The sequence below is a fragment of the Vanellus vanellus genome (genome assembly GCF_965231255.1).
Source record: "Vanellus vanellus genome assembly, chromosome: 3".
In the NCBI taxonomy this organism is placed as follows: domain Eukaryota; kingdom Metazoa; phylum Chordata; class Aves; order Charadriiformes; family Charadriidae; genus Vanellus; species Vanellus vanellus.
This window is the reverse complement of record NC_138907.1, coordinates 122,667,450-122,692,311: the sequence shown is the minus strand read 5'-3', so window position 1 is coordinate 122,692,311 and position 24,862 is coordinate 122,667,450. Positions and strand designations below refer to the sequence as shown.

At 41.0% G+C, this 24,862-nt stretch overlaps 1 protein-coding gene across 1 annotated transcript in view; it reads left to right on the top strand.

Annotated features, from left to right (window-relative positions):
• CD2AP (CD2 associated protein) overlaps positions 1-24,862 on the top strand; it is an 87,102-nt gene that overhangs the window by 15,702 nt on the left and 46,538 nt on the right. The window contains exon 2 of the mRNA XM_082481190.1: positions 7,827-7,987. Within this exon, the coding sequence (XP_082337316.1) occupies positions 7,827-7,987 (161 nt within the window). The remainder of the gene's footprint in view (positions 1-7,826; positions 7,988-24,862) is intronic.

The following is a 24,862-nucleotide window of genomic DNA, read 5'->3' as shown; positions in this document are numbered from 1 at the left end:
CTCTGCCCCATCCCTTCCTTGTGGCAGCAGAATTTTGCTTGGCTGGCATATACAGAATCAAAGCTTCAGGAGCAATGTGACTGCTTTGGTACAGAGCTGTTTATCAGGACTGGAGCTGGCACGACTGGTATGGCTCACGTGGGAGTAGGCACAGGTAGAAATGTCTCTGCTATGTGTCACTGCTGTTTCCGAGGCCATACAGCAGGTGCCTGGCCTCCTTTTGAGCTACTGAAGACAGAACATCTTACTTGTAATACTTAACACTTTTTCAGTAGTCCTCGTGATGCAACTGTTTTGCAAGTCCTCCACGTGGAGTGTGAATGTGATGGCTCCTCATGGCACAGCTAAGTGTCTGCTGTTCTGTATCGTGTGACTTAAAACTATTGACTTATTGAAAGCTGTGGTGAACTGTCCTGTAAAATATGTGCAGACTGCATGATCTCTGTTAGTTAAACTTACTCTTTCCTTGTTCAGTCTCTTAATAGCTTGGAATTGCATCCCTTCCATCAGAGTTGACAGGAATCCAGTGGCCGTGCATTATTAATGCGTTCTGTTAGGAAGTGGTTTTATGGCAGATTTCAGCTATGTGCAAAGCAGCAAGTGGTGAAGAGCACTATGAGTGGATCTGTAGAGGGGATACTGCTGGTGTTAGGGACCTGACATTCATATTGCATGTTTGGGACATTTTTATAGAATCATAGAATGGTTTAGGTTGGAGAGGGCCTTGAAGATCATCGAGTTCCAACCCCCCTGCCATAGGCAGGGACACCTCCCAATAGACCAGGTTGCCCAAGGCCACGTCCAGCCTGGCCTTAAACACCTCCAGGAATGGGGCCTCAACAACCTCTCTGGGCAACCTGTGCCAGTGCCTCACCACCCTCAAAGTGAAAGACTTCTTCCTAATGTTCAATCTGAACCTGCCCTCTTCCAGTTTAAAGCCATTCCCTCTCATCCTATCGCTACATGCCCTTGTAAAAAGTCCTTCCCCAGCTCTCCTGTAGGCCCCCTTTAGGGACTGGAAGGCCACAATAAGATCTCCCCGGAGCCTTCTCTTCTCCAGGCTGAACAGCCCCAACTCTCTCAGCCTCTCCTCATAGGAGAGGTGCTCCAGCCCTCGGATCATCCTCGTGGCTCTCCTCTGGACACTCTCCAGCAGGTCCATGTCCTTCTTATGTTGTGGACTCCAGAGCTGGATGCAGTACTCTGGGTAGGGTCTCATGAGAGTGGACTAGAGGGGCAGAATCACCTCCCTCACCCTGCTGGCCACACTTCTGATGCAGCCCAGGATACGGTTGGCCTTCTGGCCTGCAATCGCACATTGCTAGCTCATGTTGAGCTTCTCGTCAATCAGCACCCCCAGGTCCTTCTCCTATCTCGGAAGTGCAACTTTGCAGGTTTCTCACTTTCCATTGGTGATGTAGCTGTCTTGGGCACCATGAGAAGGAAAGAAGGAAATACTGTATGTTTCCATATGTTCAAGGTTCATTCCCTAGTCTGCTTCTCATCCTAATGGCTACTGGGGCCTGAAAGGAAGGGAAGTACCTTGTTGCACAAGAGCAGCGGTCAGAGTGGTTTCCCTGATATTGGGAAGTGGGAGGCGCTTCCCTACTCGATGTGAGGAAGACCAAACCCACATCTGTACCCCAAAAGAATACTTTGATCCTTGGGAACTGGTTATTATGGGCATCACGGGTCATTGTGTAAACAGGAGAGTGAATCACGGGAGCAGATGCAGAGCGCAGAAGGAGCCTAGCTGCAGAGCAGTGGAGGCTCTTGGCCAGGAGGGATTTGTCTTCGGTTGCCAAACCCTTGTGCTCACCTCGTATGTGTCTTGCCAGGAGAGCTTTGTAGGACAAAAGTCATGAAGTTTTGGAAGCAGGGACTAGAATTTTAAGGGCAATGGGGAGTCTACCAGGTCTCCTTAATTGAGCGTATGGGTTGTCATCAGTGACTCAGGGTAACAGGGAATTATGTGGTGTTGAAGTGGGAAAAAAACCATTCTTATAACCACTACTTATGTTTAACTCTTATGGAGGTGTTTTCATTGTTCTGCAGTTAAACACCTGAAGTACTTTTTCAGTGTTAAGATCTGTCTTCAGTGGCCAAATGTATACTATGGTATTACTATTAAAACAGATGGAACTTCTATATCTCACAAATTGTAGGAAAGTTTCTGGGGGAAACCAATTGGAAGGAGCTTTCTCCTTCAGTCCAACACCTGATTTTGAGATAGTTGTGAAGAAAAACGATAGCTACAAGGATAAGATTGTCTTGTGTTTGTCTTTTGTCTCTAGTGTAAGCTTCTGTCTGCTATGAAACTAAATACCTTTAACTCTGTGTGTATGTATTCATACATAATGTTAGCTTAGTTTTATAAGAGACAACTTTGTGCTTTTTTTGATAGATGTACAAGTGGAAATAACAGTACCAACAAAGTTTGTTTCAGGCATCTAGCAACTGTCTGTTATGATAAATTGGAAAAGCAAAATCTCAGTTTTGAACATAACTGCAGTTCTGCTGGCAAGATGCTTCTAGAGGCCACGCAACTTTCCAGGGTTCACATTCCAATAAATTACTTTTAATCTGAACTGACCTAAAACCTGCCTGAAGACACCTTTATATGGAGCATGGCACACAACTCAAGCTCCTCTTGCTGCTTGATGTTGGACTCTGTCCCTCCATGTCTGCTGCAAGTTTCAGCAAGGCTTCCTGAATAACTTGAGAGTTAATGCAAGGATTTCAGTTATCCCATGAATGATTTTTTTTTTTTTCATTTTATAAGCTATTAAATGTGTTTTTCATGGGATTTATTTTATGTCTGGTTTGTGTCTTTTTCTGGCTACTACAGAAAGGTCACTGGATTCTGACAGTATTGTAATATCCTAAACAAATTACCAACAATGTGAAATTGTGCTCTTTGCTGGACGAGTGTCTGACACTTGGTTATTTCTATTGAAGACACAGACATGCTAGAATTTCAGTATATTTTCCACTCTCTTCCTTGATTTTTTTTTTTTTTATTTTATTTTTTGTAGGGTTCCCAGAGGGCCTTAGTTACCTATAATTGCCAACTTCAGAAAGAGTCTGAGTAGCTGAAGACTTCCTTTGCTTAAAGTCAGTGCAGATGGGTGTTAGGCAGCCATACTTGTCAGGAGGCTTGCCTTCTGCTTTGGCACCGGGATGTGGCCAGCAGAAGACCTGGTTGTGTAAGTTTTGGAGAAGTGGAGAGTCCACTTGTGCCAGCAGTGACTGAATGCCTTGTGCAGGCAGCATTGCTATGTTGGCTAACAGTGAGCTATTTTGTCAAAGAGGCAGTATTGTTAGACAGGACGCTTTTCCTCTTTGCCACGGGGAAAAATGTAGTCTGTAGTTGTTGAGGGTGCTGACTGCCTTTGGCATGTTTGCTCTGTTTTATTGTTTCATTAGTCAAGTAGTCATCTTACTTGAAACCAAGAGCTGAATAGACCACTCCCATAAAGGAGGCTATAACCACCTTTCCCCCAAAGATGTCCAGTCAATATGTTTTTACTTAGCACTGTTGATTTAATTAGGGAGGTGATTCTTCCCCTCTGCTCTGGTGAGACCGTATCTGGAGTACTGCATCCAGCTCTGGAGCCCCCGACATAGGAAAGACATGGACCTGTTGGAGTGTGTCCAAGAGGGGGGCCACAAAGATGATCAGAGGGCTGGAGAACCTCTCCTGTGAGGACAGGCTGAGAGAGTTGGGATTGTTCAGCCTGGAGAAGAGAAGACTCTGGGGAGACCTTAGAGCTCCTTGCAGTCCCTAAAGGGGGCCTACAGGAGAGCTGGGGAAGGATTTTTAGAAGGGCATGTAGTGATAGGACAAGGGGGAATGGCTTCGAACTAAAAGAGGGTAAATTTAAATTAGATATTAGGAAGAAATTTTTCACTTTGAGGGTGGTGAGGCACTGGAACAGGTTGCCCAAGGAAGTCGTGGTAACTCCATCCCTGGAGGTGTTCAAGGCCAGGTTGGATGGGGCTTTGAGCAACCTGGGCTGGTGGGAGGTGTCCCTGCCCATGGCAGTGGGGTTGGAACCAGATGATCTTCAAGGTCCCTTCCAACCTAAACCATTCTATGTTTCTAAGATTATTTTTTTTCCTTCCTCCTTTCCTTGGTTGGAAGGATGTGCCAGGTGACGTCTTCTGTTTATCTTTTGAATTCTTGCCAAAATAAGGTTGCCACTTATTTGTTAGAGATCTAGGATAAAAATATCATCTTTGCACACTGTATAGGAGGTGGTTTGTGATGGCCCATGCTGCCTCTGAACACTAGGAGAATGTTGTCTCCCTCTCAGGTGAGCTTTGGTCGTGCTGGATGTGCAAGAAAAGCATGGTTAACCACACAGTGCTCATGCTCAAGCTTGAGAAGACTGTTTTTCATCCAAGACTTAGTCATTATGGACTTTTAAGCTACAGATAAGTGATGTGAGTTGGGTTTGAAATTGAGAAAGCTGTGTAAAAAGTGGGGGGGAGGTAAGATAAGTATTTTGGGTAGCCTGTGTTGCTGGGGTGTTCTGCTGGACCTTCTAGCCAGTTGGGTTTTGAAAGTTTTGACCAGCTTATATTACTGCAGTCCTACTTATTGCTAACTGACATCTGTTCTTGAGTAAAGATTTTAAGTGAGAACTTGATGCATTCAGAAGTATAATTGAGAAGCATTTGGAACTACTTCAAGCATTCAGAAGTATAATCTGTGAACTGGCATGTCTCCTGATTATTATTATTATGAGGAGTTGTGATTCCTTAAAAACATTTTCTGTCAGCACAGAACACTGTTTTTGCTTGGATAAATGTTATATTTGAAGACCTTTCAGAGGCTTATTTAATCTGGACTGTTTTGGCAGTAGAATGGTTTCTTGCCCATCACACTGTGGTCCTAATCACCTGGACGGTTCTTCTACAGCTACTTGCTAATGTTGAAAAGCAAAACCGGAAAGTGTTCCTCTTGAGGACCAAGTTGTAGAGAGATGTGTAGCAGCTTCCTGTTTCTGTGTCATCACATGAGCAAACATACAGGATGAAACTATCTTGACATTCCCTGTGACCTCTCTCACTTTTCAAGTGAGAGAACAGAGTTTAAATGTTTTGTATATGTATCCATAAGAATGAGGGTGGTGTTGAGTATCACTGACAAATACAAGAGGATATTCAGCACCTAAATCTCAAAAATAAAAACTGATACTCATTTGCTGCTATTTATCTTTGGAACACAGACTCATGGCTGATGACTGGGAAGTTCTCAAGATCCTCCTTCAGTTGTTGGCATGACTGAGTCCATGCTTTACACTCTGGAAAGGTGACCATAATTGACATCTTGTGCATTTCAAGCACAAACATAGAAATGTTACCCCAAGGAAATAAAGAAGCTTTCAAAATAATTAGTTCATGTTGACATAGTGTGGCTATGATTACCTACTGCTTCTGTGGAAAAAGGACCGGGTGTTTGGCAGTTTGAGTTGTAGTCTGCAATGCTGTAAGCATTTATCGTGACTGACACTGTGTTCTGATCCGTTTTCCATGTTTAAATTTATAGTGTGTATATTGAAATATAATACCTGCTAATGTGCATCATCATGAGAAAAATATGTAACATGGTTATTTCTTACATTTTTATGCATTTGTAGGTTTCCACAATGGTTGGATTGAGTTGGTTGGGAGATGACATTTTTATTTCCAGACTGCAGGTGATGAATGGCAGTTGTCTTTATGATCTGTGGCTGCCAGAATTTCCTATCTGTTGGGCAATATTTCATGTCAACTACTCAGAAAACAATTTAGTGCAGAAGCAAGACAAAACTACTATGCTTGCTGCAGGCAGTAATGGGGAAATACGATGCGTTGAAGCAAGCTTAGAGAATATGTTTGGGAAAAATAAATGTATACAGTACAAAAAGTGTGTGTTAGGAGTTCCAGAGCATGTATGATAAACAGGTAACTCTGGTGGTGACTTCTGTTCATAATGAAGGAAACAAATTTTCTTTCTTAAAGAAAAAAAAAAGCAAAACTAAGTCTTCAGTTTATATTCAGCTGGCTCCTTTATTAATGGCTGTATTCAGAAAATAGGATGCCAGACGGATCATTCTAGCTTCTCTTGTATTCATGGCACCATCATGTAGTTCATTTTCTTCTTTTTTTTTTTTTTTTTTTTTTTTTTTTTACCAAGGGTTGTCTGACTTCATCTATACGCAGCAGAGGGATAAGGGCTGTGTTGTAACATGTATGCAGCAGCGCTTTTGATCAAAACCATCAACAGATCAGAATTAGACATTGATTTAATGGAGCTGTAAGTTGAATACCAGGAAAAAATACTCTCTCTCATTTGATTCCTTAATTGTGAATTTATTTTTGGATATTATCATGCACTGATAGAATTAGAATCATAGAATGGTTTAGGTTGGAAGGGACCTTGAAGATCATCTAGTTCCAACCCCACTGCCATGGGCAGGGACACCTCCCACCAGCCCAGGTTGCTCCAAGCCCCATCCAGCCTGGCCTTGAACACCTCCAGGGATGGGGCAGCCAGAGCTTCCCTGGGCAACCTGTTCCAGTGCCTCACCAATCTCAGTGTGAAAAATTTCTTTCTAATATCTAATCTAAATTTGCCCCTTTTAGTTTGAAGCCATTCCCCCTCGTCCCATCACTACATGCCTTTGTAAAAAGTCGCTCTCCAGCTTTCTTGTAGGCTCCCTTTAGGGACTGGAAAGCCTCAATAAGATCTCCCCAGAGCCTTCTCTTCTCCAGCCTCAATGACCCCAACTCTCTCAGCCTCTCCCCATAGGAGAGGTGGCTGGGAAATATTCTACAGCCATCCAGGATTTCTGTCTTTTAACCCTGTTGTACTCTTGTCTTTGTTTGTGTTTGTTGTGATCTGCAGAGGTGAGGGAGGTTTCGGTCGAAACAGTGTTACATTTGGTAGTGACTGGTTGTCCTGACTGGATTTGAGTGAAAGGGAAGATTATTTGATTGCTGCAGGCTTGTGGAAATTTCTGGCATAAACAGAATTTCTTGATGAACAAATTAATTTTTATTTCCAAACAAGCCTTAAGCTGTCAGTAAGCAGCTCTCATGGATCTTGTGCAACATATGGACAAGTATGTAAATACATTGCTATGCTCCTCTGAGTAAATGTAGTTATATCAAAATTAATGCTCACTTGCATATTATTCTTTATACAAAACCACATGAATCTGAAGGAGGATGCCTTTTACATATCTGTGCAAATTAAGTTGTATGATATTGTCAAACATACACCTTCTGGCTGTATTACATTTCTTGGATCAAGCCTGCGAAAATACTGTGTGTGCAGCAGTTTGTTGCAGATATAATAGCCGATGCAAGTATGAGAATTAAGAAAGCATTGCATGTACATACCATACATGGACAATTTGGACCTTTCTCCCTCCTTGGCCCCAAATATGTATTGAGTAACAAATGCTTTCCCTGTGGGCAGTGGTTCATAATTGGTAAATCTTGGGCTGGGACTTGGCAGTGCGGGGAGGAAAAAACACTGCCAGCAATTCCTTCCACCACACGTGCACAAAACCCACCCACTGCCACCAAAATATGAGCCGGTGTCATATTCCTAAATTTACTTTATTCTAATAGGTGACTATCCAGTTTTTTTCCTCTCTCCGAAATGTTTGGGAACACTACAATTCACAAATGAGTGTTCCTGTAAGGGAAACACTTGTTCTTAGCATTTGTCGTTACATCTGCCTTTCTGTACCTGCATGGCTTTCAAGTTGTATTTCCATGCCTGCGTTGCATTCACTGTGGTGTTTTTTATTTTTTTTTTTTTTTTTTAGTGGACTATATCGTGGAATATGACTATGATGCAGTGCATGATGATGAGTTAACGATCAGAGTTGGGGAAATCATCAGGAATGTGAAAAAACTGGAAGAAGAAGGATGGTTAGAAGGGGAGCTAAATGGCAAAAGGGGAATGTTCCCTGACAATTTTGTGAAGGTGAGTCTTCTGCATTGACTTGGTTTTATTGTGATCATACAGCAGGCTAGTTATTATTGACATGGTTAGTTACACATCACTTGTATTTGTAATAGGATGATGTCTCTTAACTGGAAGACCTTTTAGCTGATTGCATTTATATTTTTTTAGTATGCTTTTGAAGACATTTTTTAAGTTCTGCTGTCTGTTCTTATTGCCTTTAGCATTCCTCTTGGTCTGTACCCTTGCACTCTGTTCTGTCTCCTTCCTACTGCTGCAGTGCACTGACAGTTGTCTGTAGCCGTGGTGACCTGCTTAAGTGAGATGAACTGATCAAAAAAAAAAAAAAACCCAAAACACAAAAAACCCCGAAACCTACCCCTACAGAAGACATCAAGTCATGAGAGAGTTGGGAAAGTGGGGTTACAGCTCAGTCAGCTTGGCTATAATGAAAACTACATCCTCGGGCTGTGGTTGTGTGGGTGCTTCAGCCTGGAATTAAGCTGCTTTGTTTGAAGCAGCAATTCAGCCCTACCCTGGGCTCTCTGCTGCCGGCACTGCCTTTTTCGTGACTGTGCAAAGGGACAGGGCAGGGAATGTGTCCAGCCGAAAGGTGACATCTGTGAAATCACGTTGGCTCTCAGCTTGTTTGGTTTCCTGACTGGGCTCCCCATTTGTCAGCAGCAAATATGTGAAACGGGAAGGGTGTAAGTGCTCCACTTGGCTGCAGTTTTGTGTGTTTGGATTAGTCATCATCTCTCTGACCAGGATCCTCTTCCCTGGGTGCTCTATCTCGCTCAGTGCTGTGCGACTGACTTGCGGTAGTTGACTTGTGCTGTGAGATACTGCTTCTCAAACTTTTTGTTTAACCTTTTATATTTATTCTGTGTTTGTGTCCTAATTTTCCATTTTTCTTCCACATTTTCCTGTCTTCTCTGCAAAATTTCTGAATGTAATATTGAGTATGCACTTCTTCATTAGTTAGTTACAAAGAAGTCTGCAAAGTAGCTAGGTGTGGTTTCATGTATAGCTTCTGAAATTCAGAGTCTGCTGAGCTACAGATATTTTCTCATCCGAACTACACCTGTTACAGAGATGTTTTGCTTTGCTTCTTTATGCTTTCTAACCTTATTAGTAACTTCCAAGGATTCCTTAGTGTAACTACTGTAAAGTATAATCAAAGAGAATGTAGATATTCCTGTGTCTTCTGAAGTGAAATTAATTCTTTGCAAAACAGAATTATCTAATTAGAGAGCATCTGTCATTTATTTAGTGGCCAGCCCAGCCCAAACCATGACAGTATCTTACTGTAATATTTTCATATTGTTAAACTGAAGGGGAAATTTGTCCAGGGCTATAAACACGTCTTTACACTTGCTTACATAAAATTTGACAATTGTTCTGTTCTACTTACTGAACAAGCAAAATTGCTCATTTTTGATTTACTGCAGAGGGGTTCAAGTATCTACCTTTTAAAACTGATGGAAATCATCCAGTTGTTCTAAGAGAGGATCTTTTACCAAGGAAAAGTCTGAAGGAATGCCTTTCACTTGTCTAATATTTTTAAGTTGTTTGTACTTTAGTTCAAAATCCATTTTTAGTCCTGCATAAATAGTAACTTAATTTTACCTTAAGTGGTGTTTTGATGATTACTGTGTTGGTGTACTTAAGTAGCGCTCAAGTGCAGTATGGGAAGAAAGCATCAGACATGGCTCTTCTCTGGTTCTTGTGTCATCAAGACCATCATTCTGCTGAACAGCAAAGAGGGGTTGGATGTGGCTTGTTTCTGTGTTAAAAACTAAACTTGTTGGGTGTTTTCTTGCCCTTCTGTAGCTGTGGCTTTTATAAACTTTGTTCTAAATTACCTCCATCCTGAAAACTCTTTATGCATCTCAGCTCCAGGTATTGTTAGCTATACAGCTGTACAGTATGTGTGTGGCATGATCAGATATCCTGAATTATAGGGGACAGTCAGTTTTCTTGAAGGCGTAGGGATTTGGAGAAGTGGAAATGAAGTTGTGTAGAAGAAAATTATCTCTTTGGTTTCATGGCCCAGGCGATAACTTGCCTTCTTGGAGTTGAGTGCAGTTATGAGGCCGATCTTGGGAACTTTTAAGACAGTATGCATAGGCTGGAAGACTATTGTGTGGTGATGAGATGATGCAAAAGCGTTAATTGTTAGGGGAACTGAAAGTCATGATTTTGTTCGTGGCCAATTTGATTATAGTTTCTTCTTAAAAGTTAATTTACAGGTAGTGATACTTTGAGAGACTGGTTCTGGGAAAGCTGTAGCAGAAAAGTTCTCACTTGCTGCGGCCGTAGGTTGTTGTGAAACACTACTATGACCAGACCGCTGCAAATACCAAGCCACAACAGCAAAACTCAAACGCTCCAGCTTGGCCTGGTACAATGTTAACACCCGCAAGGTGTGGGTAAACTGCAGCGGGGAGGTGGAAACAAGCTGAAGCAGGGTTGTACTTTGGCCTTGTGAACAAGGAAGGTCCCTTGAGAAATGGATTTACTGATCTGCTGCCTCGCCCAGTAGCTCACCACCACCAGGTGCTGGTGGCCTCTGTCTCCTCTGAGCTTTGTGTGGGAAGGGGTGTCTTACTGCTTTCAGCAGAAGGCTCTCGACAGCTCCTGCAAGGGGGTGTAGGGTAGCAAGTTGATTGGGAGGGGTAATGACAAGAAGGATGCTGAAGAGAGACAAATATTGCTAAGTTCTGATGACCCACACCAAGGGGAAAGGAGGTTGGAGGTCTGAACGATGCAGTGAGGACACCTAGACTGGGCAGGCCTGGGAAGCATGGAGTGGACCTCCCAGGTGAGGTCAGTAGAAATGTGACCTGAGAGAACAAATTGGTGTGGACAGGACCAAAGGTGCACCAGGTTTTACATGTTTGGATGCAAAATTCTGGGACTGTTCTTGAATATTTATTCCTTCCTGAAAGGATCTTCTTATTTTCCTGTTATGGGGGTAATTTCATGCATTAGATGAGTGTCTGGCCTGAACTCATTATATGGATAAATTTGGGTTTTTTGGTGGTATATATGCTGGTTTGTTAAGAATGAACCGAGGCCAGGTTATAAACTCTCCGTGCAGAATTTGGATGACAAATTATAATCTGTGCTGATCTGAAACAGATTAGCATTTGAAATTGAAAGTACATGTGTTATCCACTGGATTTGCCTAGCCTCTTCGTATAGAAAATATTTAAAACCACAGTAATTATATGACAGATTAAACCAGGTGAAGATGGGCGTGTTTTCTTTTTCAAATTTTAGATGTTTTTAGAGAAGATGAGTTCTCTAAAAGAAGCTTTTGATTTTCATCAGACAACTGCAGGAGAATTGAGGGGCAGGCGCTAATTCCAGTGAGTTTGCTTTTTGCTCATTTTATTAGTTTGCCTCTTCTTCATTGTGCGAGGGCAGGAAAAGGGCTTGTTGCCTTGGTGGCAGCTACAAACTGTCCTTGGCTGCCCGGGCAGCATGCGGTTGCTTCTTGCCTGTTTGAAAGACAACCAAAGTGTCGACAGGAGGATTACAGCTGCGTGCTGCCTGGATGTGTTGGTTGCCCCAGATTCAGACTGTATCATCACTGCTAAAGCAGATCAGTCCCCTTCTATTCCCTCCTTCTCGGCTCCACTAATACATAGGATTTACTGACGTTTTACACAACTCTTCATGCTTTGACCAATGCATCTTTTCTGTTTGACGTATGACCAAGTGTTGTCACCTTCATTTTGAGTTATTAAAGTCATGCAGGAAAAGCTTTTTGATTATGTTTTCCTTTTTTCTCAAGTCTTCTAAATATTGCAAAATAGTTTTATGAAGTGGTAGCGGGTTTGTTTCATGTAGTAGTAGCAACTGGGGCTTTGCTGCTTCTGACAGCAAAGGAAGCTGACCTTGTGTTTTCAAATGGGTTAACTTGTTGTGCAGACAAGTAGGTGAGCTAAGACTTTGGAATACTCGTATGCAGAAAGGAATGTATGGAAGCTTCCTGTGGATGCTGATGTCATGCTGATGCTTGGTACCTTGTAACATCTGCTGGTAACTCTTTGGTTGGGGTTTTTTGGCTTCTACCCAAATTTTTTGCCCATTGATGGTGAGATCCTGAAGAAGGATCGGAGCTTGGTGGTGCCTGGTTCCTAGTGCCAGCTGAGAGCTGGGCATTTTCTGCGAGCTCATTGCTTGAGGGCTTAACCAGCAGTCTGAGAAGGTCTGTCTCAAAAGGTGCAGTTCTTGGTGCTGACTTCCACCTGTATTGTTTTGCATTAAAAGATGAAAAACAGCTAGACACAGGTAAGGGGAACCCCATAAAGCCTTCAAAACATCCTCAGATATTAGTGTGACAGTGTCACTGTGTTGGATGGAGGGTGGGAGGTATCGTAAAGGTTGGGAGGGAAGTTGGAGGGTGGGATGTGCAAAGCAGTCCTGAAACCAGAGCTCAGGGGTGGTGGAGGAGCCTGCAGTGAGTGTATAGTTGAAAACAAGTAGATAAAAAAATCTACAGCCAATTACACCACCCACTTGTGAAGCTAATTTCCTTGAATTCACTTTTCAGTAATAGGCCTTTTTTAAAGATTTTTCTGCCTGTATTGCAGTGTTGGATTTTGGAGTGCATAGATTTCTAATTTTACTAACTAAACCCGATTTGAAATTCCTGTTTGAACTGTGTGTATATACGCTTTTAGTGGGGCTGAAATATTTGCATTAGAGTTCTTGTTCCTGACATTGTTATTGCCATTTTTCTCCCTCTTCCTGTATGGGCAATTTAAAATAAACAACTTCATAAATTCCTGAAAGGAATTAGCAGTGGAAGCCTAACAGACTTTTATTGTTTGCTTTGAGAGTGGCTTTTCCTTTCTGAAACTCATCACAGTGTGAAATGTGCACACAGACGTTCAACTCCAGTATGGGTTAGAGCACTGCAGTAACACTGTTAGATTGAACATGTGAGGTTTTTGAAGCTGTTAAGGTTTGTGGGATGTGGAAGGCTTTTTGGTTTGGTTTTGGGTGTTTTTTTGTTTGTATTTCGTTGTTTGTTTCCTTATTTATTTAGAGTAGCTCTATTCACTCCCCAGCCAAGTATTGTGTTGAGAAGCTGGAAGCCATGACTTGGTTTTCACCCTTCTGCTCATTTTTGAAGGTTTTTGTCCATACGTAGTTGAGAAGGTTTTTAAGAACTTAAGTTCCTTGTTCTATTTCATTTATTGCTATCTTAGTTTTGTAACTAGCTACGTTGTGAGTAATATACCTTTTCACAGTAGTAAAACCAGTTCGATCATAAGCTCAAGGCAGTAACTTGTATGAGGGAGGAGCAGCGGATAGATTAATTAGTAGCTTTCATCAGTTTAAGGAAGAAAAGTTTGCTAGTAGGCTTCAGAGGCATTCTGGTGAGCAAGCGGGACACTTCTACAAGTGTGTTGGGGATATGCACCGCTTCAGCCGCCTGCCCAGCAGAGGACACGTCTGCGGTAGGGCTGGTTCAGAGAAAACTTTTTGCCTGCACAGGTGTGCGCAGCTGCTGCCGCTGAGCTTAGCGCCCAGCCTGGATCCTTTTCAGGTTAACACGTGAACTTTGCTCGCTGCGACTTTTTTTTTTTATTTCTCCCCCTAAAAAAAAAAACAACCAACCCTGCAACACTGGGTGTGTTCGAGCAAATATGTCCTTGGAAGCGGTAAGCTTGCTTTATTTTCCATATGTTCTTAACATCAAATACTGTAAACAGACTTTGCGTTTCAGGGTAATGAGCGTGAACAGCAAGCAGCACAAATTCAAAAGTTGTGATTGCAATATAATTTTTAGATTTTATTTAATATATATAGTGTAAATTTGTGGCCTTAGAGTTTGTGTAATAAAATTACTGGGGTTTGTTTTAGCTTATCTACCCTTCTGTAGCATATAGAGATACTTAGGAACTGCAGACAACTAGGGTGCTTGCATGATGAATCCCTTTTAAAAAGGGAGATTTGTTTTTAGGGATTACTTTATTGTTCAACTTCCTGGTCTATGTGTTTGTCCATGTAAACAAAACAAAACCCAAGCCCTTTTCCTTCCCTTAAAAGCCCCCCTAGACCACAAATTTGGAGTATTAGCAGAGCTGACCTACCTTCTTAAGGCTGTGTCTCTGCTGCCTCCTTTCTCTGTTCTCACTGGTGGGGTGCTGTGAACCAGTGAGAGAAGTTTTGGCTGAAAACTCCTTCAAGCATGGCATCTTCTGTAATTCCTTTTCAAAAACAGAAAACTGACCTTGCCTAGAACTTTAAACACGAATTATGGAATCTCTTTTGGGTTGTTCTAACCTAGGCACAATTAAATATTGTAGTAACACTAATTAAAAAAACAAACAAAAAAAAAAACCAAAAAAACCCCAAACAACAGATTAGTAACTGTAAGCTTTTAAACAGTGCATATAGGATAAGCTGTGTGCTTCCAGTTTGAAGTAATTAGGATGCCTTTATAGAATGTAATAAAACATGTCTGTATTTCCAGAATTTGGGGATTTGCTCCTCTGCTAGATATTCTGTCTGAATTCTTTACATCGAAGTAAGTCTTAGAGAAAATTAAATATGCGGTAATTTATCAATCCTGTTGGTCAAATGATAGAGAAAATTAAATATGCGGTAATTTATCAATCCTGTTGGTCAAATGATATTTCCGTTTATACAGTTTTTTCCTTTGCTTTATTATTGTTTTGAGGAAACCGTCCTTGCAGTGGGTTGTGTAGGGAGGTGAGACTGAGGAGCTCGGAAGTGTCATTACCTTTCCCAGGGAGAGGTAGGCAGCCCTGCCAGTATGAAGGCGACGCTTACTTTGAAGCTGGCAGTTCTTGTTTTTCAGAAACAAAGATAGCATGCAAGATTGAAAGCTATATTAAGTAATTTTGGTTTCAGTGCTAAGTATATGAGAGAAACGATGGGTGTAAGCTGGCTTGTTGTCTCCTGGCAAGGAGTAAAGCTGAGAGTTGGGCTGGTACTGGCACTATCCATTGATTCCTTGTGTGTGTGTGTTTGTTTGTTTGTTTTTCTGGCTTTTGGAGAAAACAGTGCCACTGGAGAGTGTTTTATCAGGGGGTGTGTCATGTGGATTTGCCTGAGTTGCTCCCGCTAATCCTGTCCATTGGCATGTGTCTGGGATTTGCGAGAATGGTGATAATGATTCCTGTGCTCGTGGGGTGAGAGATGGGTCTCTACTAGCCAGAATGAACAAGGAAACAATTTTCCTCCAACCGGAATGTGAATGGCTTGAGTGACCCTTGCTTATGATGGGGGAACCATTGTTTCTAAAGGTAAGATAAAAAAAAAAAACAAGAGATGCAAACATTGGCAGATACAGCCAATAGGCATATTGATATATAGGCATATAGTCACGTGCAAGAGCTTTTGCAGGGAATGAGAGCTCTTCTTGGATTATTCTTACTCCTGTGATTTTTTGCAGTGGAATCACTGGGTTGACTGCTGGGTTTATACCAGTTGGGCCCTGACCCTGTGAGTCCCCTCTGTAAGCTGACTGTATCTGGCATGAAGAGGGGGAAAAGCAAAGTCTTGATGTTGATTTGAGTTTGCAGCTGGTATGAGACTTTGCACCATAGAGCTGCTGTTGCTGACACAGCAGTGCCACCACAGCAGCTTGTGGGCACCTGCCTGCCACCTTGTCTTTTCCTGTCGTCACCGTGTCTACACTGGGATTTTATTGCTGTATCGGTGTTGGCTGGGGATGTGTGAACTATATCATATTCCAAGGCAGTACAGGTATGTTGATTGTAAAGATACGGCATGAGAAAGTTATGTGGCTGTAGGAATTATTTATCTTGATGGAATATTAGATCCAAAATGTCACAGATGCTTTCCTCAAATAGTTAAGTACAGAAAATTTGGTGAAATCATAGAATCATAGAATGGTTTAGGTCGGAAGGGACCTTGAATGTCATCGAGTTCCAAACCCCCTGCCATAGGCAGGGACATCTCCCACTAGACCATGTTGTCCAAGGCCACGTCCAGCCTGGCCTTGAACACCTCCAGGGATGGGGCCTCAACAACCTCTCTGGGCAACCTGTGCCAGTGCCTCACTGCCCTCAAAGTGAAAAACTTCTTCCTAATGTTTAATCTGAACCTGCCCTCTTCCAATTTGAAGCCATTCCCCCTCATCCTATCGCTACATGCCCCAGTAAAAAGTCCTTCCCCAGCTCTCCTGTAGGCCCCCTATAGGTGCTGGAAGGCTGCAATAAGATCTCCCCGGAGCCTTCTCTTCTCCAGGCAATGTGTGGCCCTTTCCCTGGTCTAGACAAGCATCTGTGCTTTCAAAGGTTTAAAAAAATCACCTGTCAAGAAGTTTTCAGTTTGCATTTGAAAATTGTTTCACTGCAAGAGTAAAAATCTGTAGCACCATGAAGTCTTCTGTGGCTGAATATGAACAGAGAAGGAAGAAAACGCCAGTGCTTCTTTCGATATTTAGAATTTAAAAATATATGTTCCTTATTTTAAAATACTGTTTAGCCAAAAGCATGGGAGAAATGGCAAGAGCTCCTAAACGTTTCTTCAGTGGCAGTACTAGTAAGGAAGGGAACTTGAGGTACTGTTCCAAAGGACGGCAGTATAAGACACGATTAATGACTTGTGTGAATCCTGCTTAATATGCTAATTATTCTCTCTGATTTGAGTTATTAGAGTTTCTTGATTGTACGTACACTTCTTGCTTTTCTAAATGGTGTCTCGGCTTGCGGTGTTAACTCTGTTGTAACTGCGCACTCCTGGATGCTCATAGTTTGGGTGCAATGGTTTGTTGCACAAGCTAGCCTGGAAGGGGCAGCAGGTATGCACAAGTAGTTACTCCTTTAACCACATGAAACAGTCTGCTCTTTTGCCCTTCCGTATTTAGTTTCTACACTTGATTCGTGTGTAATTTTATAACTTCCTCTCCGAGCACGGGAGAAAGGTAACCATTCTCTGGCTGGAACTTTGCAAACAGGGTGTGCTGTGTCAGGTGGCGTTTGCAGCATTTATTGAGTGAACTCCACAAAGCACTGGCAGCGTCTTGGTCAGCAATAATCCACCGGACATGTGCAGAAAACTTACTTTTAAGTTTAGACCTTTGCTGTATACAGAAGTCTAAAACACAGCCACAAATCTGTACTCTGGAATTAGCATATGTAATAGTCCCCAAAAGGTCGGTTCTGCAGGTAACGTGTAATGTTTGTTACGTCCTGGGAGGCTCTGGGCGTGCATTCCAGTGCTGTATTTTTAGTACTTCGCCATATTAGAAGTATAAGTCAACATGTGTGTACACCCAACACACATAATATTAAATCTGTTCTTATGCTTTTTTTTAATGAGGTTAAATGAATTAATCTAGTTGTGAACTTGAAACTTAAACTTGCCCGAGGCTAGCTGTCATCTGGCCTGTCATCTCATAACGTTTGCACCACTTGTAAGTTTTTGTTTGTTTGGTTGGGTTTTTTTTTTTTTCTGGAGGGGTCATTGTTTTGGAGGGAGGAAAGTAGCTCTCCTCTACAGTAGTGTTTTCAGTATTAAATTTATTTTTGAATGTACGTTTTCCTTTGTTGAACACTGAGTTCTATCTATTGCAAAGAACTGATCTCAAAGTTAGATGTGGTAAATGTTTGCTAAGCTTAACAAGTTTTTTCTGTACTTTCCACTTCCTAAAAATACTATTTCAGTGTATGTATGTGAGTTCATTAGTTTTATACTTGATGTAATGAGCTTTCAAACTGTTAGAAACTGGTGATGATGGGCAGGTGCCCTGTCACCTCTCTCTGCTTATAAAACGGCAGCAAAAAGCAAGATGTGTTTTTAGTTAAAAATGTTAGTTAATGTGTGAATCTTTGATAAAATGTAATCTTCAAACCTCTTTTAGTCTTCACTGAGATTTTAAGGTTTATATTTGTAGCACTGATTCAGCAAACCTCACGAGCATTTAATTTTGTATCTTAGGCAAGAATTGTGATGGGACGTAGATGTGGCAATGTTTTAACTTGCTTTAAACTTTGTGCAGAGGTGGCCACAAGTGAAGTGCTGGGGGTTTTACAGGGAATGGAGAGACATGGATGCTCTGGGAGAGCGATGCAGGGAGGAAGAACAGCGGATGCAGGAAGCCAGGATGATGGCAAGAAGGAACAAGGGATGTTCCAAGTTAAACGTCAAAGTGGACCCGTACTGGTTAACGGATCACACATTTATCTGGACCAGCAATAGAGGCAGTTAGTTGGGAGAAGGGAAAGAAATGTGTCTTCCTGCCTTCCCCTGCGTGGGAAGCTTGATACAACACCACATGCTGCGGGAGCTGGATCTGTGTCTTGCCTTCTGCCACATGTGATATGTGGTTTCATTCATCTAAAGCGCTATTTTGTGGCTGATGGTTGACAGGACATTAACTGTTAGTCTATAAAACAATTACAAGAAATATAACTAAATTTTCATGCGTGTAAGCAAGTAGAATAGAAAAGAAATGCAGTTAACATTTTAAGATGTCTTTATCTGACTGTGAATGTGGCAGCACCATAAAATATTATTTAGGTATTATATTTAGAAATATTTTAAGGCTAACTTTTTTTTCTTAAGTGGTTGGGAAACATTGATATAAACATCTGTGCTTCCTTTAGTTACTCTTGTTAATTTAGGATTCTTTGCCCCACTGTTGGTAGGCCTGGTGATCTGACTGCTGTGCTTTTCTGCATCTGGGCTTTGGTCCTTGTTGAAACCAGATGGAAAGAATCTTTTTAACATTGTGAAAGCTTCTTAGACATTACACATTTTTACCTCTCTTGTATTTTGCAAACATTAACAAGACCTCAGATCAGAATCTGTTTGGAAGCTTGTTTGACACAAGCCTTACAGGCATCCAGTTGTTCACAATAAAAATTAAATTTATACATGCATATATTTATATATAGATAATAATATTTTTCTCCATATATATAATCTTTATCAAGATCTGAAATTCCAAGCCTGCTTCTACATTCCCTCTGTAGAGGTAAGTTTTCCTTATTTAGGAAAGTCCAGTTGTTTACCTGTTTCTCCCCTTCATATACTACATTTATTCAGTGGCTCAAGTTTTAGTCTGTAGGTCTGAAGTGACTCGGTAGTTTTTTTGTTGTTTTTTTTTTTTTTTTGCTTCTCAGAGATCCTGCTTATTCCACGTGTTTTGTATTGTGAGAATAAGGTGATACCTTGCCTGATTGATGATGCCTTTCTTCCTAACAGGGAGGCGGTATGATTATATAATCTATATTTAGCATAGGTTGTAACAGATATAAAAATATTAGTAACTTGTTAAACTTCATGCTGAGTGATGTGATGTGGCTGTGATTTAATAGAAGGCAACGTTAGGGTTCTGTCTGCAAACGGGAGACGTGTGAGCCTGGCTCGAGTCACTTCTGCTGCGGCTAATTATATTTTATTCTTGGGGGGAAAAGTTAAAAATTGTGATTTGAATCTGCAGCAGGCACAAATACTAATAATTCAACTTTCTGAAAATATTTCTCCAACCATTTATGAAACTCTGCTGTGCACAGAGTCCACAGATGTCTTCTGGCGTTGCTTGATGGTGGGTAAGTTTACCGGGACTTGGCATCTTTGCTTTCTGTACTCTCGTGTTTAAAGCATATGAAAACTTTAGATATAAATTGATAGCTCTGTGTAAAACTCTCTTATAAGAAACATATAGGGGAATTTCCAAAGCTGTGCTCAGCCCATAATGGCCTTTGAGTGTGGTGTGCTGTGTTGAGGAACTACAGCAGCAGTTTTTCCTGTAGCAGTACATGTCTGTAGCTCCTGTGAAAACTGCTGGGGATTTGTGTCAGCTGGAAACTTTTTTTCTAGCCTTAGTCTTGAGCAGAAATGCCTTTGACTGGGGTTTACAGAAATCAGAATATGAAGCAGTTTCAGTTTTGGAAGAGGTAAAGACAAGGAGTGATGCTGCCTTTACTGTTAGTTCAGCCTGATCCTGGCTCAGCACTTAAAAAAGAAACCCAGTGTTTACTGTTAGACAGTCCCTACTTCAGCCATAAATTAGGCCAAAAAAAAAAATCAACCTGTGACACATGCTAAATTGTCCAGGAGGTAATTTGTCTTGCAAAACAAAGGTTATCAGGTTTGTCCGTTCTTCAGATGGTAACTACTTTCATCTTTAAAGTGATTTGTTTCTGTTTTCAATGATAACATTTAATCCTCTGGGGAGTTGGAGACCTCTCCCAGCCAAACAATTCAGTCCAGAAGTGCAACCTGCTCTGACCTCTGAATGCTCCAGGGAAAGAGCTCAGGAGCTTCTCAGCTATTTTGGTTCATAAATTGTCTTGATCTGTCCCTGTAGTTCATGGCAAGTGTGGCAAAGGAATGGCGCAGATAGGAAGAGCTGCAAATTATTCATCTTTTTTTCTTTGCCTTTATTAAATATTTTGCCTCTGTAGTCGCCTGCATTGAGGATGAGAAAACGTGTTTTCTATTCAAGGAGGACACACTGGCAAAATGCAAGTATGTGGAATATCTTAGGTTTAAGAAACTGGAGCTGTTAAAGCTTCCCCGTGCCTGCCTTTCTGCTGCTGTAAAAGGGACAGTAAATGCAAGAAAAGGTAATGGGTGCCTAAATAATTAGCTATGTGAAGATTTTTGTGTCCCAGGAACCATGGTGTTTCATTGTGTTTGAACAGATTATGGCTATCTCATCTGCATGCAGCTATGCAGATTTCTGTATGTATTTATGTACAGTCACACACGTACATATGTGTTACTTTTCAGTGGTGGGGTTTTGCAGGCTGTGAGGGGAAGAGATAGATAAACTTGTATAAACAAAACTATTGCCTGTAGATTTATCACAAGCTTCCAATTCCTCTGTCTCCCCTAAAATAAGTGACAGGCTTCGATTCTGACTTATTTATTTTCTGCCCAGTAAGATAAGAATCATAAACTTAATTTGCCAGTCCATAGGTTCTTTACTGCTGTTCTGATGGGGAAGAAAAGATGTGAGAAAAGGGGGAGAAAAGAGATGAGAAAATCATATGTGGAGGCTCAGACACTTACATTTGTCTGTTCTTCATCTCACCCTCTTTAGAGATTGAGACTGTTTTCTGCTGCTTGAGATCTTGCTTTAAAGTGTACTAAGCCAATAACAGAAATGCACATTGCTTTTGTAGAAGCTGATGGTTTGTAGTTTATGGTGAAAATAATGTAAAAAGTCTAAAGATGATTGTTCTTGGTATAATGACATATATAGGAAGTGGGCAGCTGAAGTCTTAGTATTTATGCTTGAAGAATCCAGCGAAGGATTCTTTGGGCAGGCAGCTGATGGTGGGCAGGCTGCTTGCTTGCTCGCTTAAAAAGTAGGTCAGGATGCCTGTTTATTTGTTTATTTTAATGGACACCATGAGGCTGTAGGTGAATCTAAATGTGTTAGATTTTTTTATGTATAAAGAAAAATAATTCTTGTTTCACATGTTGCTGTACCTAAATGATACTGAGATTTTATATATAAATATATACATTTCCCTGAAGAATTGTTAAACTGTGACAGGTGCAATTAAACCAAAAACCCCTTAAGATCTCCCCAGTCTTCTTTTGCTAGTGAATTAAATTTATATGCATTTTTGTGTATCAGCCTGTAGTGATTTCGGCAAATTTTATAAGTGTGGTGAAGTACACGTTTAGTGGATGTATGAAAACTTCAAACCTTTCTGAGTAGTGCTGTAGTTTGCAACAGAAAGAGTGGGTGGTTACTTCTCAGTTGAGTGTGTTTTATGCCAAGAGACAGTCTGTATTGACCTTTTACTGCCAAGTCATAAATGCATAAAATCTGTGTTGCTAATGGAAACACTGACAAGCCTTGAACTGCAGTGGACTGGTATAATAAAAATATTAAAATTTCCAGCTGCAGTTAACGTCAGATTTTCATTTCGCTTTTGCTGGCTGGCAGCTGGTGGTGGCCTCATCTCAAAACAAGCTGAAGTGTCATGGAGTTTGGTTTGGGTTTTTTTTTTTTTTTTTTTTTTTTTTTTGTTGTTGTCACAGCACAGACCCTATTAGTTTGGATATAGGAGGCTGACTTATAAAACATCAAAAACAAAGAAAAATGTCTTACTTGCTGTGAAGCCAAAGAATAGGAGTCTTGGGCATGTTCAGGTTGGATATCGTGATACATGGGTCATTTTCTCTTTGGTTTAGACACGGAGATGAGACCTGTGGGCAGTGTTGTTTTCCAACCACTGAAAATCAGGCCAGCTGTTCGGGCAGAGATGTAAAAATTGTGGATGTATTAACGGGGCGTTTATGAACACTTGAATCATTTAGTGTCAGTTTTCAGAGATCCAAACTGTTAAGTATCTTGTTTAGAAGCAACTGCCTTTGTAAAACCTTAGTATGTCCAAAAGCTAAGTTAGAGAGTCACAACGATGATGCTCAGGGTGAAATTGCTGGCAGTGGTGATGGGTATGTGTGTCGGAGGATCCTGACCTGTGCTTTTGAATGGGAATCTTACAGCAGTTTCCTACTGTAAGGACTGATGTGAAATACAGGTTTGTGGTGTAGTGGACCGCATGCCGGTGTGGAGACCAGAGATTCCTGAATTAGCTTTAACTTGATTTGGTTTTATTGTGGTTTTGAATGCCCTGAGGAAGGATAATTAATGCTGCAGTTCTTCTTTAACAAGAAGAATAAAAAAAAAATAGTGCTTGCTTTACAAGGATGTTCTAAAGGGTAGTAGTAGGTCGAACATGAAAAAAGCAGTTGTTGGCTTACCTGCTTACTAACCTTCTTTAGTGTCAAAACTACATTTGTGACTAGCTGCTATAGCAGTAGACTCTTAGTTATTTTTCCCCTCCTTGTTGCAAAGCACCTTCATGTGATGGTTTCTGATACACAAAGTAAAATGTCACTGTTGAGACTCTGATTCAGGTGTGGCTGTTGTCAGTCCTTACTCATGTCTGTTCATTGCAGATCTTTTTCTGATTGATTTGCAGCTCTCTGCTCCTGTTTCTATCTCGTGGTCATCTTGATCTTTTCCTTGCATCCTCCTTCCTTTTATATGTCTTAGATTAGGAAGGCTTCTTTTACCTGTGTATTGAAGTGTTCAACTTTCATACCACCAGACATTACAAATACAGCCAAGGTAAGTCTTTCCCAGTGTCCAATCATTCTTTCTGGTTTCTGCTGATGAAATTCTTCATCAATAAATCTTCAGCCTTTGAATCTATCTGCAAGATTTTCTTCATGTAACTGATGCTTATGGAATTATTTTAGATCTCTTATCTTTTGATCTAATTCCACTATATTTTCTGTTATATTTATCATTGCTAGCCTTCTGTTAGACTTTGATTATTATAGACTTTGAATATACTTGAGTGTACCTGTCACCATTTCAGTTACTGACTCAAGCCAGGCAAGAAAGTCGCTCAAGCATTCCTCCTTTCATTTTTGGGTCTTTGGTCTTTCATTGTGGTCACTGCATTTGTTTCAAATAATTTCCTGTTGTTTGTAACCTATCAATTACTTTGCTGTCTTTGATACTACTGCTGGACTTAAAAGTACATTGTTGATTTAACATGAATTACTGATAAAGGTGATACTTTATAGCCTGGTCTAGCATTTAGAAGTGGTGTGTGTTTGTTTTTTTTCTCTTTTTCCTTTTTTAAAATTTATTATAAGTAGGTCATGTTTTTGACCAGGCTGCCTGTGTACGTCTTCCTCGTTTCTTTCTTAACTCTCTGCTTTTCACAAAATTATTGCAGCAGCCGGTCTTGTGCAAAGTGCAAACCTGGGAAAGGAGCCTGGAGCTGACTCCTCGCTGGAAAGTGTTACGATTGAGAAACCATTTAACCGAGGAAGCTTTAGTTCCCAGAGCAGCTGGCAGCTTTTGGAGGCTGTATAAATTGCATAGCAAAAAATTATAATTTTAAAAACCCAGTGACAGATCCACTCTATGAAAGTTTTCATGTGCCAATATGTTTTTTGGTTGAGCAGAATGGCCTTGTCAGTAAGGCAGCTAGAAAAGGTGTTTTGCATGTGGCAGACTTTTCAGCTGGAGCCAAATTTAGTTCCTTATGGTTTATCAGACTTGCAAGTAACTGGCCAAAAAACCAACTATAAGACTGAGAATGACAAAGTCTTTGAAATGTGAAATTTCTAGTGAAATGGGAGATAGACACAATGCTGTGCTGTCCTGGAGTGTGTGGTTGGGTTTTTTTTTGTTTTGTTTTGTTTGTTTTTTTTTTTTTCTTTTACTTGGAATGGGATCTTGGCAGAGCTAAGATCTCCAGGGCAGAAGTCCCTGTGGATGAAGGAAAGTAACAGCAGGAACTACTTGCCTGTTTTCTGAAAAGGCTCTTTATGTAATGTAGATGAGTGGGAGGAAAAATTGTGCTGCCTGTAGTCTTGCTTATTCAACTTGCCTCTGCTCTTTCGGGAAATAGGAAGGTGCTTTGGACTGTTTGACTTGAGGTTCATAGTTTGTTTGAAAGCATCAGTAGCTTTCCAGACCTGCTGAGTTTTCCAGTTGGACAGCTGCAGTAGGCAGCCTGGGTTTTACTGTTCCAGGAAGCACCAGAGACGTCCCGTTGAATGCGCTTCTCTATTTTTGGTGTTTCATCAATGCATGGGTTTTGTTGTCTTAAAGCTTATGTTTAGGAGTTCACACAACATTAATAAGAGAGTGTGTGTCTATACATTGGCAATATTGTTTTCAAATATTGTTAAATATTTCATTGCAGCTGTAGCTGAAACAACTAATGGAGTAGTTAACCAGTGGCTACTGGTGATAGATGCAAGAATTGTTCTGAAGTGGATCATGAAAAACTGTAAAGTAGTTATGGTTGTTTGCTTTCCTCAAGACATAATGCTGTAGTGGTGGGAAAGCTGATGGGCTTTGAGAATCTTGCTAAGCACACAGGT